A 16,479-nucleotide genomic window follows, 5' to 3' on the forward strand; every position below is an offset into this window, starting at 1 on the left:
GTCTATAACAGTACAAACAACTAAAAAAGATTCAGGGAGTGATTTTTCACAAATAGATTCCTTACTAGACCTATTAACACAGAACTTTGAGCAATAAGTCATATCAACTACAATGTAGAAATGTATTTCCTGTGCCCTCAGACACAGTGCAAAGGCTTGGGGGAGCCAGGGAGAGGGAAGTAGCCTGGAGTGAACTTTGAGAATTGTTGGGAGAAGTATGGAATGGTGGGGTTTTGTTTTGTTTGGAGGGGAGGGTGATAGAGAGTTGGAGAACCTCAGAATATGAGGGTTGGAAGGGACCTCAGGTCATTTAGTCCAATCCCCTACTCAAAGCAGGACTAATCCCCAGATAGATTTTTATCCCAGTTCCCTAAATGACCCCCTCAAGGACTGAGCTCATAACCCTGGGTTTAGTAGGCCAATGCTCAAACCACTGAGCTATCCATCCTCCCCTTATCTCACCCATTCAATCAGACACCTCTGATCCTCTCCCCATAGGTCTCTGCATCCCCACTTGCATTCAGCCCCTTGCTCAATGTCACCCCACTGACTCCTGTGACCACCACCACCCAGCAGCCCCATGTGCCCCATTGTATCCATCCCCCCTATATCGCTTGCCTCCACACCTGGTCCCATGGACAGAGTGCTGTGAAAAAAGAACCTCTAACCCCCTCCCTTTTCTCCAGCCGTGAGCCAGCTGCCCTCTCTTTTGGTGCCACAGCAGCCTCTAGTAGGCAAAAGCTGTAATTACAGTGCTTCCCCATCAAAATCAATTCTGCAGTGACACTACTGGTGTTATCAGTGAGATGTAGGGAAAAATCAAGCCCTGGTACAGAGGTGACTAGAGCTGTTAGGGTTCTTTCATTAACTATACTCTCCTGTTGGCCATGTGGTTGCCAACTTTCATTTCTGAAAACAGGACCCTACAGCAAGAGTGCTGGAAGTTTCTCCTGCCCCACCTTGTCCCCCAAAGGCTCTAGCCCCTGTTCTGCCTCTTTCATTGATGCCCTGACCCTTCCCCCCACTTTCCCCTCTCCCGTCCCACCGCATTTCTCGTCACTCAATCTTCACTCTTCCCCATCAGAGCTCTCTCTATGCCAGGGATGGGATGGGATGGGAGCTGCAGCCCCGACATGGAGACTATCTGCCCACAAGATACAGATAGGAGGTGTCCCTGAGTGTGCAAAGGCTGGAGGGGTTGATGACACTCTCCCACCTGCCCCAACCCCTGGTAACCAGACTTTTGGTGTGCAGTCAGTAGATCTGAAAAGAAGCTGCAGATCCCCTTTGACTGGACTTTCTGGTTAAAAAAAAAAAAAAAAAAAAAGGACACTTGGCAATCCTAGCCAAGGACCACGCAATTGTTTCAAATCACTGTATATGACTGATGAATTACTATCCAAGGACCGAGCAGTCCAGGTGTGGGAAGAGACTTTCTATAGAGAAGCTGTTCTAACATCCAGATGGACATTTCTGCAGACAGCTATGGGTGCTGATAGAAAAACCGTGGAGTCATGCAAAGTTGGACAAACGAGCGCATGGCAGAGAGCCCATGGAAAGTAACGTGAAGGTAGATTACTGACCGGATATGAGCCAGCAGATGTGACAGGTTGTACCCCCCCCCCTTCTGGGATGCCACCTGGTGTACTGGGATTTCACTGAGCCTGCCTACTCCACTAGCCTAGGTTCCCTCTCCCTGTTTTGCTGAATTAGGCTCTGCAGCCTCTGGCAGCACACAACTGTAGAATCATACAGTCTGCAAACAGCTATGAGAAGACTCAGCTAGGAAATCACCCGGCCCTCAAGTGCAGCTCCCCTCTGGAAAATACACCCTAAATAATATTGTATTGCGCTGTAGAGAAATCTGTACAACATAAGCTCATAAATTTGCCCCCTCCCTCAATGTGGAGGAAGATGTGCACAATTTCCCTCCCTTTCCCCCCCTCATTATGAATTGCAGACTGGATTTAGTGTGGAAAAAAAGTTTATTAACTATGAAAGGCAAGCTTTAAGTGATCATAAGGGATAGCAAACAGAACAAAGCAGATTACCAAGCAAAATCAAACAAAACACTAAAACGTCTAAGGCCACGTGTACACTACACAGGTTTTGGCGACACTGCCATGTCGCTAAAAGTTGGGCAGGATAGTCACTGTTTGTCAGCTCCTTTGCTGACAGAATACTTCCACTCCCAAAGAGCAGAGTTCACATTATCGGCAGGAGAGTGCTTCTGCCAACAATACGCCACTCACAATGGCACTTGCTGCGACAAAACTTTTCTCTTTTGAGGGGAGGGGGAAGTTAACACCTCTGAACTACAAAAGTTTTGTTGTTCAATTGCACATGTAGACATAGCCTCAGGCAAGGCTCTGTAGTGTCAGAGCCTTGTCTGTGTCCCTGTTCCCATTTTCCCCTTTAGCAAAACATGATTTTAATTCCCCCATCCCCAGTCCCTGTTCCCATTTCCCTCCCTCCTTTACTTCCTGATTGACTGCAGACTATATAGTAAAACCTGAGTTTTGCTTAGCTAGACCTTAACCCAGTGGTCTCCAACTTTTTTGGCTGGCGGGCGCCAGCCGAAGAACCACCACTGTGGTGGTGGAGCACCTGCCAAAATGCCACCGAATTTCGGCAGCATTTTGGCAGCGACGCCTCTCAATGACGCCGCTTGCCATCAACAAGAGACATCATTGAGAGAGATCCCCGCCGAAATTCGGGAGCGACGCCTCTCGATGATGTCACTTGTCGACGGCAAGCAGCATCAGCGAGAGACGTCCCCGCTGAAATGCTGGCGGGTGCTCTCCCGGGGGCCAGGACGCGGGCGCATTAAGATGCACCCATGGGCACCACGTTGGGGACCACTGCCTTAACCAATCATTATACTGAAATTTAACTAACCAATCCTAACATATTGTAACACGGTTATTTAACCAATTATATTCCACCACCTTCATTGGTTTACACCCAACAAAATTAATTATACAGCAGACAGAAACAATTATAGAACCAGACAGAGACCATGCAAATAAACATACAAAACAATACAGAAGTGAGGATTTCACAACTACATCTATACAGACATAAGGGTTTTCCAGCTGTGTCTATTGATAAATGAGTTCTTGCCAGACAGGATGCTATCAAACTAAGTTTCCTTTTACATTTTCTAGGCTCTTCCCTTTCTCTGGAGGTGATAGGACAGGATTATATTCCTAATAGCCCAATAGCACCTTATTTCAATGTGACTAGTTTGGAATGTGACAATGTGACCATACACTTCCCAGTTTATGGCTGCCTTTGCTGCTTAGCCAAAGAACCAGGCCTCAGACTGTCACAGTAAAAGAAGGTCATTACACAGACAGACAGTGATTTTTGATTCTTCCTTTTATACCTCTATAACTAGCTAAGTTCTCCTACGCATTTTGCAGATGTGATGGCAACAAGGAGGACCACTTTCACTGACAGATGTAGGAGCAGACATGTAGCCAAGGGTTCAAACAGAGGTCTGGTAAGAGAACAAAGTACTTGGTTAAGATCCTATGGTGGTGTTAGGACTCTGAGTTCAGGACAGAGATTCCAGACACCTTGTAAGAATCATTTTGTAATTGGAAAGGCAAAGAGAGATTTTCCTATCTAACGAATGTATTTCCCAAACTACGCTGCTAATCCTATAGCAAAAGGTAAGTCGTGCAGAGGCATTGCTGGAGCTCTGACTCAGACTAAGGGTGGTTGAGAAAGACTGAGGGGAGGGTTGGTCGGACAGTGCTTGTGAATGGCCCCTGCTGGCGTGAGACAGGGAGAGCACACATGCGACCACACCAGCACAGCTAGACTAGAGGTGCAGGGGCGCACGATCACCTGAAGTGGAGCCCCCACACGGACATCACTCGAAGAATCTTTAGTTATTAGATACTAGAGGATTGGCTACCAGCCTGGTTTTTGGGTAAGATCTGAGTTACATATTGACCTGGTTAAGAGGCTGGTCCCTTGCGATTGGAAGGACTTTATGATGACTAAGGCCCCCGACCAAATTCACAGACATGAAACCTGGTCTCTCCCATTAAATCTGGCTATTGTAAGGGGTTTGCGGTATTGCCACCGCTACTTTTGCACTGCCTTCAGAGCTGGGCAGCGGGAGAGCAGTGGCTGCTGGCTGAGAGCCCAGCTCTGAAGGCAGAGCTGCTGCCATCAGCAGCGCAGATGTGAGGGTGGCACGGTATGTTATTGCTGCCCTTCTGCACTGCCTCCAGCAGCAGTGGAGAAGGGTGGCAATACTATACCATGCCACACTTACTTCTGCGCTGCTGCTGGTGGTGGTGGCTCTGCCTTCAAGATTGGGCTCCTGGCCAGCAGCCACTGCTCTCTCATCGCCTGGCTCTGAAGGCAGAGCAGAAGTAAGAGTGGTAATACCACAGCACCCCCATCTGCCCCACAATAGCTTTGCAACCCCCTTTTGGGTTGGGATCCCCTGTTTGAAAAATGTTGACTTGAAGGCTTTACATGTTTATATTTTTAAATACATATTCATGATTTGACACCACCATGAAATTTAAGATTAAAAGATCTGTAACTGTGAAAATCAAGATTTTTAAAATGTGATGACCGTGAAACTTCCCAAAATGGACAGAGAACTACATGATGAATCTGTCTTTCAGTGAGCTCTCACCTTAAAGACCAGATGTCTGGGTGGTGAACCAAGGGCTGGATTTCCTAAGGAGACTGTATTTTTTGGCTACTAGTGAACCAGTGTGGTGAGACAGAAGCTCATTTTGTTACTGGCTTGGTAAACTCTAATGATACACTGCAAACTGGTGGTTATTCTATCTGCCGTTTCATAGTTCATCCTGAATATGGTATTCTCAGTTGTGACCCACTTTAGGTGCGGTGACGCTACATTCATAGATTTTAAGTCCAGAAGGGACCATTACATCATCTACTTTGCCCTCCTGTGTAATACAGGCCAGAGAATCTCACCCAGTTACCCCTGTACTGAGCCCAATAATGTATTTGTCTGAAGCATGGTCCAGAAAGGTGTCCAGTCTTGATTTGAAGACACCAGGAGATGGAGAACTCACTTCCCTTGGTGACACTGAGATCAGAACGAAATCTGAGAGCAGAAATTGACCAGAGCAGGAAATGCCCAAGGGGTGGGGCGAAGGGACCTCAGACAGGACAGGAGACAGATTCTGAAATCACTTCCACTTCTCTTCCGGCACAGACTGACAGCAGCGTCCTGACTCCCTTTGGGCAGAGCTGGTATACAGAAGACATGGGAAAAGCTGCTGTGGCAGACCCTGGAAGAGCAGGGGGACCAAGAGCTGAGGAGATATGAGGGCAGGCTGCAAGTGGCCCTGCTGGACAGAGGAGTGAGGCACATTCCCTGTGAGAAGCTGGACATAGGGTCTGCCACAGCTATTAACAATGTGCTGATCAGGTTCTGTGCCGAGCGCTGTGGAGTGGAAGTGGCCGTGAAGGTGCTAACAGACATCGACCACAGAGACAGTACAGAATGAGCTCAGGAGAGATCAGAGCCCCTCATGGGGAACCCATATTACACACCCTGACCTGCCCTCTTATTTCCATACACAGCCCAGCCAGGGATAAATCCAGCTCTTGCCATCAGGAATCAGCAGCTCAATTCCCCGAAGCTTGTCCCCTTCTGCCCTGTTCCCTCCAACCTCTCCCAGTCCTGCCTCTTCCCCACCTGTGGCTCCTCAGTCCAGTCCCACTCATCTTTCCAGCCAGTCCCAGGTTCTCCTTGCCCAGCCAGTCCCAGTTCCCCACAGCTCCTCATCTGATCTGTATCTCCCTCTCCCACTACTGGTTCCTAGCCCGTTTCCTTGTCCAGCCAGTCCCTGTCTCACCCTTTCCAATCTCGCTGTGCCCTGTCCCCCCGGCCCTCCACCCAACGGTCCCAATCCCCTGTCCTTTCTGTCACTGGCCAAGTCGTGGGTGCTCTGGCCTAATGGGCGGAGCAAGAGTCTGAACTCAGAAGAGATGGGTCCTGAGGCAGAGCCAAGGGTCGGAGCTGGGAGATAGAAGCCAAAGTCTAAGCCGAAGGGTAACGAGTCACAGTCAGGAGGCACAGCCAAGGGTCGGAGTTGGGAGTCCAAAGCCAGCATGGAGCTGGGACTGGGCCTGGGGCAGGCATAGGTGCAGGCTGGGGCTGGAGCAGGAGCAGAGCTAGACACAGCACAGCAGGGACAGGACCCAGCGCAGCTGTAGACAAGGAACACGTTGAGCAGTTGGTGCTCTGCTGTTGTTGCTGGACTTATCAACCAGGCTGCTGGCCCGGCGGCCAGTCAGACCCTGCAATCAATCAGGCAGCTGGGCCTACTAGTTGCCAGGCAGCAAAGCTAGTCGGGGAGCAGCCTAGTGACTGCTCCTAGCTGACCTGACCCCTGTGAGTTCCCTACTTTCCGGGGTGCCTCCCAGAAGCCCTAGAACCAGAATTCTTGGGGTCTGCCCTGGGAAAGTTACGCACGAGGCCCAGGGCACGGCCATGTTCTGTGGGATCCCATGAACTCTCAGAACTCCCCGTTTCCTTTAACAAAGAAAAGCCACGGGGTGACTTGCTTACAGTCTGTAAGTATCACATAGGAAACAAATATTTCATAATGGGCTCATCAATCTTGCTGACAAAGGTATAACATGATCCAGTGGCTGGAAGTTGAAGCAGGACACATTCAGATTGGAACTAGGGCACCCATTTCTGGCACTGAACGTAATTAACCATTTTGGAACAATTTACAAAGGTCTTGGTGGATTCTCAAGATGGGATGTTTTGTTAAATGATCTGCTCTAGGAATCTCCCACCCCCTCAAATCTTCTCTATACTTCTGCCACCCACACCCAAGAACTCTCCTGGTTCACTCCCAGGATCCTCCCAGCAATTATTTCCCTCTCCCTCACTCCTCTGTTACCTGACTCCCGCAAGCCTTTGCACTGCTTCTGAGGGGTGTGGGAAATACATCTCTATATTGTATTTTACATGAATTGTTACTCAAAGTTTTGTATTAACATGCCTAGTAAGGAATCCATTTGTCAAAAACACCTCGTGAATCTTTTTTGCCGTCTGTATTGTTACAGACATACTTGCTGACAGGGATTTTTTGAAATAAATTAGCAAAATAATTGAAACTAGTGTGATTATAGTGTTATTTTGACAAATAAATTATGCAGAATTTTAAAACATTGTTCACAGTATTTTTACGTGCAGAATTCCCCCAGGAGTAATGGAAAACTCTCTCTGAGCACCTGACAGTCACACCGTTCATCCAGCCTCATGGTCAGTTAGGCCTTGGAACACTTTAATTGGTTCACCTTAAAAATTTACACTTTACACTGGCTTCTCCAAATGCTGTGTGAACGCATCAGCTTCTTTAATAGCAAAGAAACACCTGGCTAGACAGACCTGTGTTACACATTAGGTACGTAGTTCTTCTTCATCATATTTCTATTTAAAGTAGACGGCATGAGCAGTTCCTGAGTCTCCTTTCAATCACACACACTGGGCTGTCCTGCCCCACTCCCAATCCATGCTGAGACAGGACTGCAAATCCTACCTCTAGATGTTACCCAAGAGTCACCCGCTGCTTGGAACCGAGGAAGGTGTGGGGGGAAGTTCCCGACTCAATCCCATCTAGATGGGAGGGGTTGTGTGTGATGCATGAGTGAGTTTGGACAGAGAGAAAGCGAACGCCCTAGCTGGATCCCACCTACATGGCAGGGTAGAGCTCCCTAATGCAGTAGGCTGTGACCATCTGCTCCAAATTCCCTCCACCTATCTGCTCTTTCCCATAGTGCTGAACCAAGTCTCCTTCCTTGCCCCACACAGTCTCTGCTGGGCACTACAGGGACAGGACCACTCCCTGATCTCCATCTGCTGGTGCTGTGCCAGGTCCACCTGGCTGCCAGAAGCCCCTCAGGCCCTGGCATTGGCAGAAGGGCATTGGTGTGAGTGACTTGGTGCTAGGTGACGTTGGCCAATCTAGCAAAGTACTTGCTCCAGTCAGCACAGCTGCACTGCCACTCTCAGCTGTGAATGCACCAACGTGATATCAAAGAGGCCCATGCAAAGCTCTTGCTGTAGTCAGGGCATCAGAATGGCCTCTCCCCAGTGTGCGTGCACCTCTGCTTGGTCAGTGCACTGGTTCTGCTGAAGTTCTTCCCAGAACTGTCACAGTGGTGCAGCCACTACCTGGTGTGTGCACTGGTGTCTTCTCAGGTGTGAAATCTGTGCAAAGCCCTTGCCACAGTCAGCACAGTGATGGGGCCGCTCCCCAGTGTGCGTGAACCGATGTACTCTCAGGTGTGAAATCTGGACAAAGCCCTTGCCACAGTCAGCACAACAGTGAGGCCGCTCCCCGGTGTGTGTGCGTTGATGTACTCTCAGGTGTGAAATCTGTACAAAGCCCTTTCCGCAGTTAGCACAGCGGTGCGGCCGCTCTCCAGTGTGTGTGCGCTGGTGTGCTCTCAGGTGTGCAATCTGTGCAAAGCCCTTGCCACAGTCAGCACAGTGGTGTGGCCGCTCCCCAGTGTGTGTGCGCTGGTGTCTTCTCAGATGTGAGCTCTCTGCAAAGCCCTTGCCACAGTCAGCGCAGTGGTATGGCCGCTCCCCAATGTGTGCGCGCTGTTGTCTTCTCGCCTTTGAGCTCTCTGCAAAGCCCTTGCTGCAGTCAGCACAGTGCTGCAGCCGCTCCCCGGTGTGCATGCGGTGGTGTGCTCTCAGGTGTGCAATCTGTGCAAAGCCCTTGCCGCAGTCAGCACAGAGATGTGGCCGCTCCCCGGTGTGTGTGCGCTGATGGACTCTCAGGTGTGCAATCTGTGCAAAGCCCTTGCCACAGTCAGCACAGCGATGCGGCCGCTCTCCTGTGTGTGTGCGCTGGTGTGTTCTCAGGTGTGTGCTCCGTGCAAAGCCCTTGCCGCAGTCAGCACAGCGATGAGGCCGCTCCCCAGCGTCCGTGGGCTGGTGACGGGTCAGCGTCTTGCCACTGCTGAACACCTTACCACAGTCAGCACAGTGGTACGACCGCTCCCCAGTGTGTGTGCGCTGATGTGTTCTCAGGCTTGAGTGCCGTGCAAAGCCCTTGCCACAGTCAGCGCAGCAGTACGGCTGTTCCCTGGTGTGCAGGCGCTGGTGTGTTCTCAGGCTTGAGTTCCGTGCAAAGGTCTTGCCGCAGTCAGCACAGCGATGCGGCCGCTCCCCGGTGTGCATGCGCTGGTGTCTTCTCAAGGTTGAACTGTCTGCAAAGCTCTTGCCGCAGTCAGCACAGTGATGCGGCCGCTCCCCGGTGTGTGTGCGCTGGTGTATTCTTAGATTTGAGCTCCGTGCAAAGCCCTTGCCACAGTCAGTGCAGCAGTACGGCCTCTCCCTGATGTGTGTACGCCGGTGTATTCTCAGGATTGAGGACTGTCTGAAGCTCCTGCCACAGTCAGCACAGCGATGCAGCATCTCCCCGGTATGCATGCACTGGTGCTGGGTCAGTGCAGAGGGATTGCTGAATCTCTTGCCGCAATTGACGCAGCGGTGGGGGCGCTGGCCCATGGGGAGTGTCTGGTGTGTAGATAGGTCCAGTTTCTGGTGGAGTCTATCCCGGGGATGGACTGCGTCCTGTGCATGGATCCCTCTGTGGGATGTGGGATTCTGAATTCCTGCTGCACTCTCCCCACATTCAGACCATGTCCTTGTTCCTCCCAGGATCTCGTGCCCTGCTGGAGAGAGCAGAGGCAATCCTAGTGTTAGCTCATGGTTAAGGCTACAGGCTTGTCAGGCATGGAAAAATGTCATGGATGAGCGATTTCCCCATTTGTCCGTGACTATTTCTTGGATTGGTGCCTCACCCTGCAATGGTGGCGCCTGTCCGACAGGGCTGGACCCAACACCTCACTCCGGGTATTGAGACCTGGCCTGAGGGGTTCCAGGGCCACTCAGATTTGCCCCCACTCCCTGTCATGATGGTGAGGAAAGCAGGCCATTCACCCCTTCCAGCTTAGCAGTGTCAGTGATTGGGTTGCAAAAAATTACAAACATGTTTTTCAGCTTACATCACACAACCCCTGAGTGACTTGTCATCCCTTCAACCCCCTCCAATCCACCCCCCCAAACCCTCATGCCTCACCTCTATTGGAGGGAGCAATCCCCCCTAAAAAACTGCAACTTGGTCATGTTCCTCACCCCCACACCGTTGCTTCCCTGGTGTTTTCTGCAGGGAGGCAGAGGAATCCTGCGGGGGAGCCGTTTTCTGCGGGCAAAAGTCACGCAGAATCTCCCCAGGAGTAAAAGTATTATAAGTAACAGCATGGATTTGTCAGGAACAAATTATGTCAAACGAACTTAACATCCTTTTTTGACAGGGAACAAGCCTTGTAGATAAGACAGAAGCAGCAGATGTCACATCTTGACTTTAGTAAGCCTTTTGAAACTGTCTTACATGACCTTGTCATAAACAAACTAGAGAAACATAGCTTAGGCAAGCCTATTATAAGGTTGGTGCACAACTGGTTGGAAAACCCACACTCCGAGTACTTGTTATGGTTCACAAATGAGCTGCAAGGGTATATCGAGAGAGAGCCCGCAGAGATCGGTCCTGGGTCCAGTTCTATTCAACAGCTTCATATATGATTTGGTAATGGCATAGAGAACACATTCAAAGTTTACGGACAATTTAAAGCTCAGAGGAATTGCAAGCACATTAGAGCAGAGGATTAGAATTCAAAATGATCTTGACAAAATGGGGAAATGGTTGGAATTAAATAGGATGAAATTCTATAAGCCCATATGCCAAGTACTACACTTGGGTAGGAATAATCAATTACATAAAGACAAAATGGGAAATGACTGCCTAGAAAGGAATACAGCAGAGAACCATCTGGGGTTATAGTGGATCACAAACTAAATATGAGTCAACAGTGGAATAGTTTTTTGAAGGAAAAAAGGCAAATATTATTCTGGGATGGTATTAGGAGGAGTGTTGCAAGCAAGATGAGAGAAGTAATTCTTCCACTCTAGTCGGAACTGGTAAAGCCTCAGCTGGATTACTGTGTCCAGTTCTGGACCCCACACTTCAGAAAGGATATGGACAAACTGGAGAGGATCAGTGGAGAGCAACAAGAATGATTAAAGATCTAAAAAACATGACCCATGAGGAAAGATTGAAAAAATTGAGTTTGTTTAGTTTGGAGAAGAGAAGAATGGGGTGGTGACCTGATAACAGTTTTCGAGACCGTAAAATACTGTTAACAACAGGAAGGTGATAAATTGTTCTCCTTATCCACTGAGGCCAGGACAAGAAGTAATGGGATTATATTGCAGCAAGGGAGATTTAAGAAAAACTTCCAAACTCTGAGGGTAGTTAAGAAGTGGAAAAAAATTACCTGGGGAGGTTGTGGAATCTCCATCATCAGAGGTTTCTAAGAACAGTTTAGACAGACACCTGTCAGGGATGGACTAGATAATACTTAGCCCTGCCTCGGTGCAGGGGACTGGACTAGATGATCTACCAAGGTCCCTTCCAGTTCTACATGTCTATGATTTCTAGGATTCATAGATATAAAGGCCAGACAGGCTCATTGTGCCCATCTAGCCTGGCTTCCTGCCTATCCCAGCCAGAGAATCTCCCCCAGTCATTCCTGCCTCAGGCCCGGTAACTGCTGGCTGAGTTAGAGCAGGGCTTTAGAAACAGATGCCGTGTCTCCACTGACAGACTGACAGTGATGGAGAATCCAACCTGTCCCTAGGGGAGCTCTCCCAATGGTTCATTCCCCTCCCAGGTAAACCCTGGCCCCTAATTCCCAGCCTCCCTTCGTCCCCTTCAGTTCCTAGCCAATGGATCTCACTCTGCCTTTGCCTTCTACATTAAGGAGCCCTCCACTATCAGGTGAGTAAATCAGAAGGGGCTGGATTATTATGACTCACCTGAGGAGGGGCTCTCAGGCCCAGAGCTTTGCCTGGATTTCTCGGCATCCCAGATCCAGACCTCTGCCTCCCCTAATTCGATCCGGTGGATTAAGTCCGGAGTGGAACCTGAATAGCCTGTTTGGGGGGAATTAATCAGTTTTATTACTAAAGTTTTGGGAGCAGGGACTCATTTTTTTAAATGTTGGTGCAACCCAGCACAATAGGGCGCCGATCTCATCCTTACCCAGGGAAACAAGGACCTGGTAATTCCTCAGCATCTGGTCCCGGTACAGCTGCTGCTCTGGCTGGGATAGGAGCTCCCACTCCTCCCGGGTGAAATACAGAGCGACGTCCTCAAACGCCACCTGGAGCTGCTGGCAACAAGCGTTACACACTCAGCACCTTCCGCTCCAGCCCCCAGCCCGGAGTCTCAGCAGGGGACGCGGCTTCTAGGGGAGCGACTCCCAGGGAACCCCCCGCCCAGCACCTGTGATCCAGGGAGACCCCCCCCCTCAGCTCCCCCAGGGACCCGGGGCCCTGCTGGCCGGGACAGGAGTCGCCCTCGGCTCCCCACGGGGCTCTGGGCGGGGCGCTGGGAAGGGCCCGAATCCCAGGTCAGGGAACAGGCTCCGCCCCAGGCCTGTGCTCAGCCCCGCTCCGCCCCAGCTCAGGCTCCTCTGCCCGGCGGGGGCTGCGCCCGGCTCCGCGTGTCCACCCGGCCAGGGCTCCCCCGCGCCGCTCCCCGGCCCCCGCGCTCCGGCTGCTGCAGCCCCCGGCCCCGCGGTCACTAGCGCGGGAGGGACCCGGTTCCCGGCCCCCAGCCGGGACCAGCCAGTGCCCGGCCGGGGAGTCCCCGCCCCGCGTCCTACCTGCGCCGGCCCCGCTGCAGCCATCGCCGGGCTCGGCTCCGGCCCCGGCCGCTTCCTCCGCCCGGGCAGCGACTTCCCGCCCCGCGCCTGCGCCGCCGGCTCCAGCAGCTGGGGGAGGCCCCAAGCGCAGGGACCTTCCGGCCCAGCCCCCCCGAGGCCCGGCTGGGAGCATCTGCCGCAGGCGGGGGAACGGGGGCAGGGACTGGCCGGAGGCTGCGCCAGACAATCCGCTGCCCGTGCCCAGCGCACCGGATAGGCTCCTCGGCGGGGGATTATTTACAAAACTGGATACAAAGTAACGGGCAGCAATTTCTCTCGCCTCCATCGAGCTGTTCGCTCCCGAGCGCTTCTGTGACGGCTGCTCGGAGGAGGTGAGGGCTGCAGCAGGGGAGAAATCCCCAGTAGCAGCAGCTGCCGAAGCAGTTCACTGGTACCTCCCGGTGCCCCCCTTCCTGGAGTGCGGGGCCCCCAGGGAAGGGCAGGAGCCTGGAGTCAAAGGGGATCCTCGGTTTGTTCCTGGGAAGAAGGAGGGGGCGGAGGGGACTGGCCCCCCAGAAGTGTTACTTATGTGACAAAGTGATGCCCATTGTCTGGGGGGATCCAAATACCCTCCCCGAGCTGGCCAGGTTAAAGCAGCTCCTCTCGTCAGAGACTTCAGTGGGGGCAGCCAGAGTTCTAGTTAATTTTGGCAGCTCTGACCTGGAGCCAGACCAAGAGTTTGTTACAAAGGCCAGGGTAAATGGTAGCGTGTGCCAGGGCTAGGGAGACACTGGAGCACAGATGTCTCTAGTCAGGAAAGATGGGATTAAAGAGGGTGATATTCTAGGGGCGGATGTAAAACTCCTGGTCTTGGGGAAGTTGAAAACCGTGGAGCCTTTAGGTGACATTGAATGAGAGTGGGAAGGTTTAAGGGGTATTTTCAATGTGGGATTTCTTAAGAATTTCTCCGCTCATGTGTTGGTGGGAAATAAGATAACATCATCATCCAACCCTATTAATATTGTGACCTGTATCAAAAGGGAATATGTCTTTGAATTCCCAGCGGCAAACTCTGAGAAGAGGGGCAGCTATTTTGTGAGAGTCCAGCAGAAGGTAACAAAAATTATTTGGCGGCTAGGGCACATGACTTAGGAGGAGAAGCTGAGGGTACTGGGCAGAAGAGAAGAGTGAGGAGGGATTTAATAACTGGGGATTCCAACTACCTGAAAGGGGGTTCCAAAGAGGATGGAGCTCGGCTGTTCTCAGTGGTGGCAGACAATGGAACAAGAAGCAATGGTCTCAGGTTGCAGTGGGAGAGATCTAGGTTGGATATTAGGAAGCACTATTTCACTAGTAGGGTGGTGGAGCACTGAAATGGGTTACCTAGAGTTGGACTAGATCAGTGGTCTCCAAACTTTTTTGATCGCACACCCATCAATAAAAAAATTTTGAGCACACACCCTCTGCCGCGCCGAAGCAAAAAAACCCCCCCGAAAAAACGCTCTGACTCCCACCCAAACTGCTGAACCAAAAAAAAAAAAAAAGAAGAAAAAGTGGTCCTCCTACTGTGCACCTCCAACAATCCTCTTGCGCATCCCCTAGGGTGTGCGCAGCCCATGTTGGAGACCACTGGACTAGATGACCTCCTGAGGTCTTTTCCAACCCTAATCTTCTGATTCTATGTGCAGGGTAAATTGAAATTTGCCCCATACCATCCAGAGATCAGTTTCATTGAAAGGTTCAGCAGGACTCTAAAATCTAAGTTCAACAGGAACTTATGCAGTCAAGAGGCTGAGTGACTGGGATGTAATGTTCCCTTGTCTATTTGCTTACCCTGGAGTGCCCCATTTCATCTCCTGAGTGGAAGAAAAGTCAGAGGGCCCCTGGATCTCACTGGAGAGTCCCTGTAGGGTGGCTCTGAGGCAGAGGAGGAGCTTATGACTGAACTTGTGCAAAAGTTTGGGGCAGGGCCAGCTTTAGGCCAATTCCCCTGAATCGGGCTCCGCACCCTAAAGAAGAGCGCCTAACTTAGGCACCTTTTTCATTTTTACTCACCCGGTGGCGCTCCGGCGGCAGGTCCTTCACTCACTCAGAGTCTTCGGTGGCACTTTGGCGGTGGGTCCTTCAGTGCCACCGAAGACCTGCAGTGAGTGAAGGACCTGACGCCAAAGACCCGGAGCGCCACTGGGTGAGTCATCCCTACGGAGGCCCCATCTAAACTATTTGAATCCGGCTCTGCACTTCCTAAAGCCGGCCCTGGTTTGGGGAAGCTTTAAAGACTATGATGGGAATAGTTCAGGAAATCCTCACAAAGAGCCAAGCTGCTCAGATAGCCCGCTGTGATCGCAATGTGTGTGAACGATCACTTGACGCAGGGGGCTTCGAGCTGGTGTTACTCCCTGTCAAGGCCGGCTCCAGAGTTTTTGCCACCCCAAGCAGTGGGGAAAAAAAAAAAAAGCCGCAATCATGGTCGGCAGCACTTTGGTGACAGCTCCACCGTGCAGCTTCATTCTTCGGCGGCAGGTCCCTCCTTCCGAGAGGGACTTGATGCTGAATAGCTGAACGTGCCGCCCGTCTTCACTGGCCGCCCCAGACACCTGCTTGCTGCAAGGTGCCTGGAGCTGGCCCTGCTCCGTGTAGAAAGGTACAAAATGCAGAACCCAGGCGGATAGGTTGTGGAAAGGGTTACTGGTGTTAGCAGGCACGAAGGTCCCGCATCAAGGTTGCTCCGCGCTGCTGTTAAGCAGGTTAAAAGCCGATGACAATGGAGAAGCCATTGTACACATGCCATGCTGTGCAGAGGAGGAGCCTCACGCTGCCTCTCTCACTGATTGATGGCTGAATGCGGTAGCAGCGCTTCTCTCGAGAGTGCGGAGGTATGTGAACAGGCGGAGGTTCTGAGCATGCGGCAGCTGCCCCCACTGAAGTGTCTGACTGGAGAGGAGCTGCTTTAACCTGGCCAGCTCGGGGAGGGTATCTGGATCCCCCCAGACAATGGGCATCGCTTTGTCACATAAGTAACACTTCTGGGGGGGCCAGTCCCCTCCGCCCCCTCCTTCTTCCCAGGAACAAACCGAGGATCCCCTTTGACTCCAGGCTCCTGCCCTTCCCTGGGGGCCCCGCACTCCAGGAAGGGGGGCACCGGGAGGTACCAGTGAACTGCTTCGGCAGCTGGGGCTACTGGGGATTTCTCCCCTGCTGCAGCCCTCACCTCCTCCGAGCAGCCGTCACAGAGGCGCTCGGGAGCGAACAGCTCGATGGAGGCGAGAGAAATTGCTGCCCGTTACTTTGTATCCAGTTTTGTAAATAATCCCCCGCCGAGGAGCCTGTCCCGTGCGCTGGGCACGGGCAGCGGATTGTCTGGCGCAGCCTCCGGCCAGTCCCTGCCCCCGTTCCCCCGCCTGCGGCAGATGCTCCCAGCCGGGCCTCAGGGGGCTGGGCCGGAAGGGCCCTGCGCTGAGGCCTCCCCCAGCTGCTGGAGCCGGCGGCGCAGCCGCTGGGCCCTTGGAGGGCGGGGCGGGGCTTGAGCCGGTTCGGCAGCGTCCAGCGAGCGGGGCGGGGCCTTCTCGGGCCAGGCCGGCTGGAAGCGACCCCAGGGAGGCAGCAGGCGCGGGGCGGAGCGGGGCCAGCCCGGCCCGTGCGCAGGCGGGTCCCGGCTGCAGCCCCAGGGCGGGGAGCGGGCGAGAGGCGACCCCAGGGAGGCAGCAGCAGCAGCAGCAGCCGCGGGGCGGGAAG

At 52.4% G+C, this 16,479-nt stretch overlaps 1 protein-coding gene across 2 annotated transcripts; it reads right to left on the minus strand.

The window, feature by feature from the left end:
• Positions 1 to 7,364: 7,364 nt before the first annotated feature.
• On the minus strand, positions 7,365 to 12,845 carry LOC127052776 (zinc finger protein 436-like). 2 transcript variants are annotated; one of them, XM_050956818.1, is made up of 5 exons: positions 12,766 to 12,845; positions 12,141 to 12,267; positions 11,915 to 12,031; positions 11,374 to 11,409; positions 7,365 to 9,711 (listed from the first exon to the last, which is right to left on the minus strand). In XM_050956818.1, the coding sequence occupies exons 1-5, from the start codon at positions 12,787 to 12,789 to the stop codon at positions 8,177 to 8,179; spliced, it is 1,839 nt and encodes a 612-aa protein (XP_050812775.1). In that variant the 5' UTR covers positions 12,790 to 12,845; the 3' UTR covers positions 7,365 to 8,176. The 2 variants fall into 2 exon arrangements, with proteins under 2 accessions (XP_050812775.1, XP_050812774.1); XM_050956817.1 differs by having other exon boundaries at positions 12,141 to 12,270; positions 12,766 to 12,843.
• Positions 12,846 to 16,479: the final 3,634 nt, after the last annotated feature.

This window comes from Gopherus flavomarginatus, chromosome 5, assembly GCF_025201925.1.
Source record: "Gopherus flavomarginatus isolate rGopFla2 chromosome 5, rGopFla2.mat.asm, whole genome shotgun sequence".
In the NCBI taxonomy this organism is placed as follows: domain Eukaryota; kingdom Metazoa; phylum Chordata; order Testudines; family Testudinidae; genus Gopherus; species Gopherus flavomarginatus.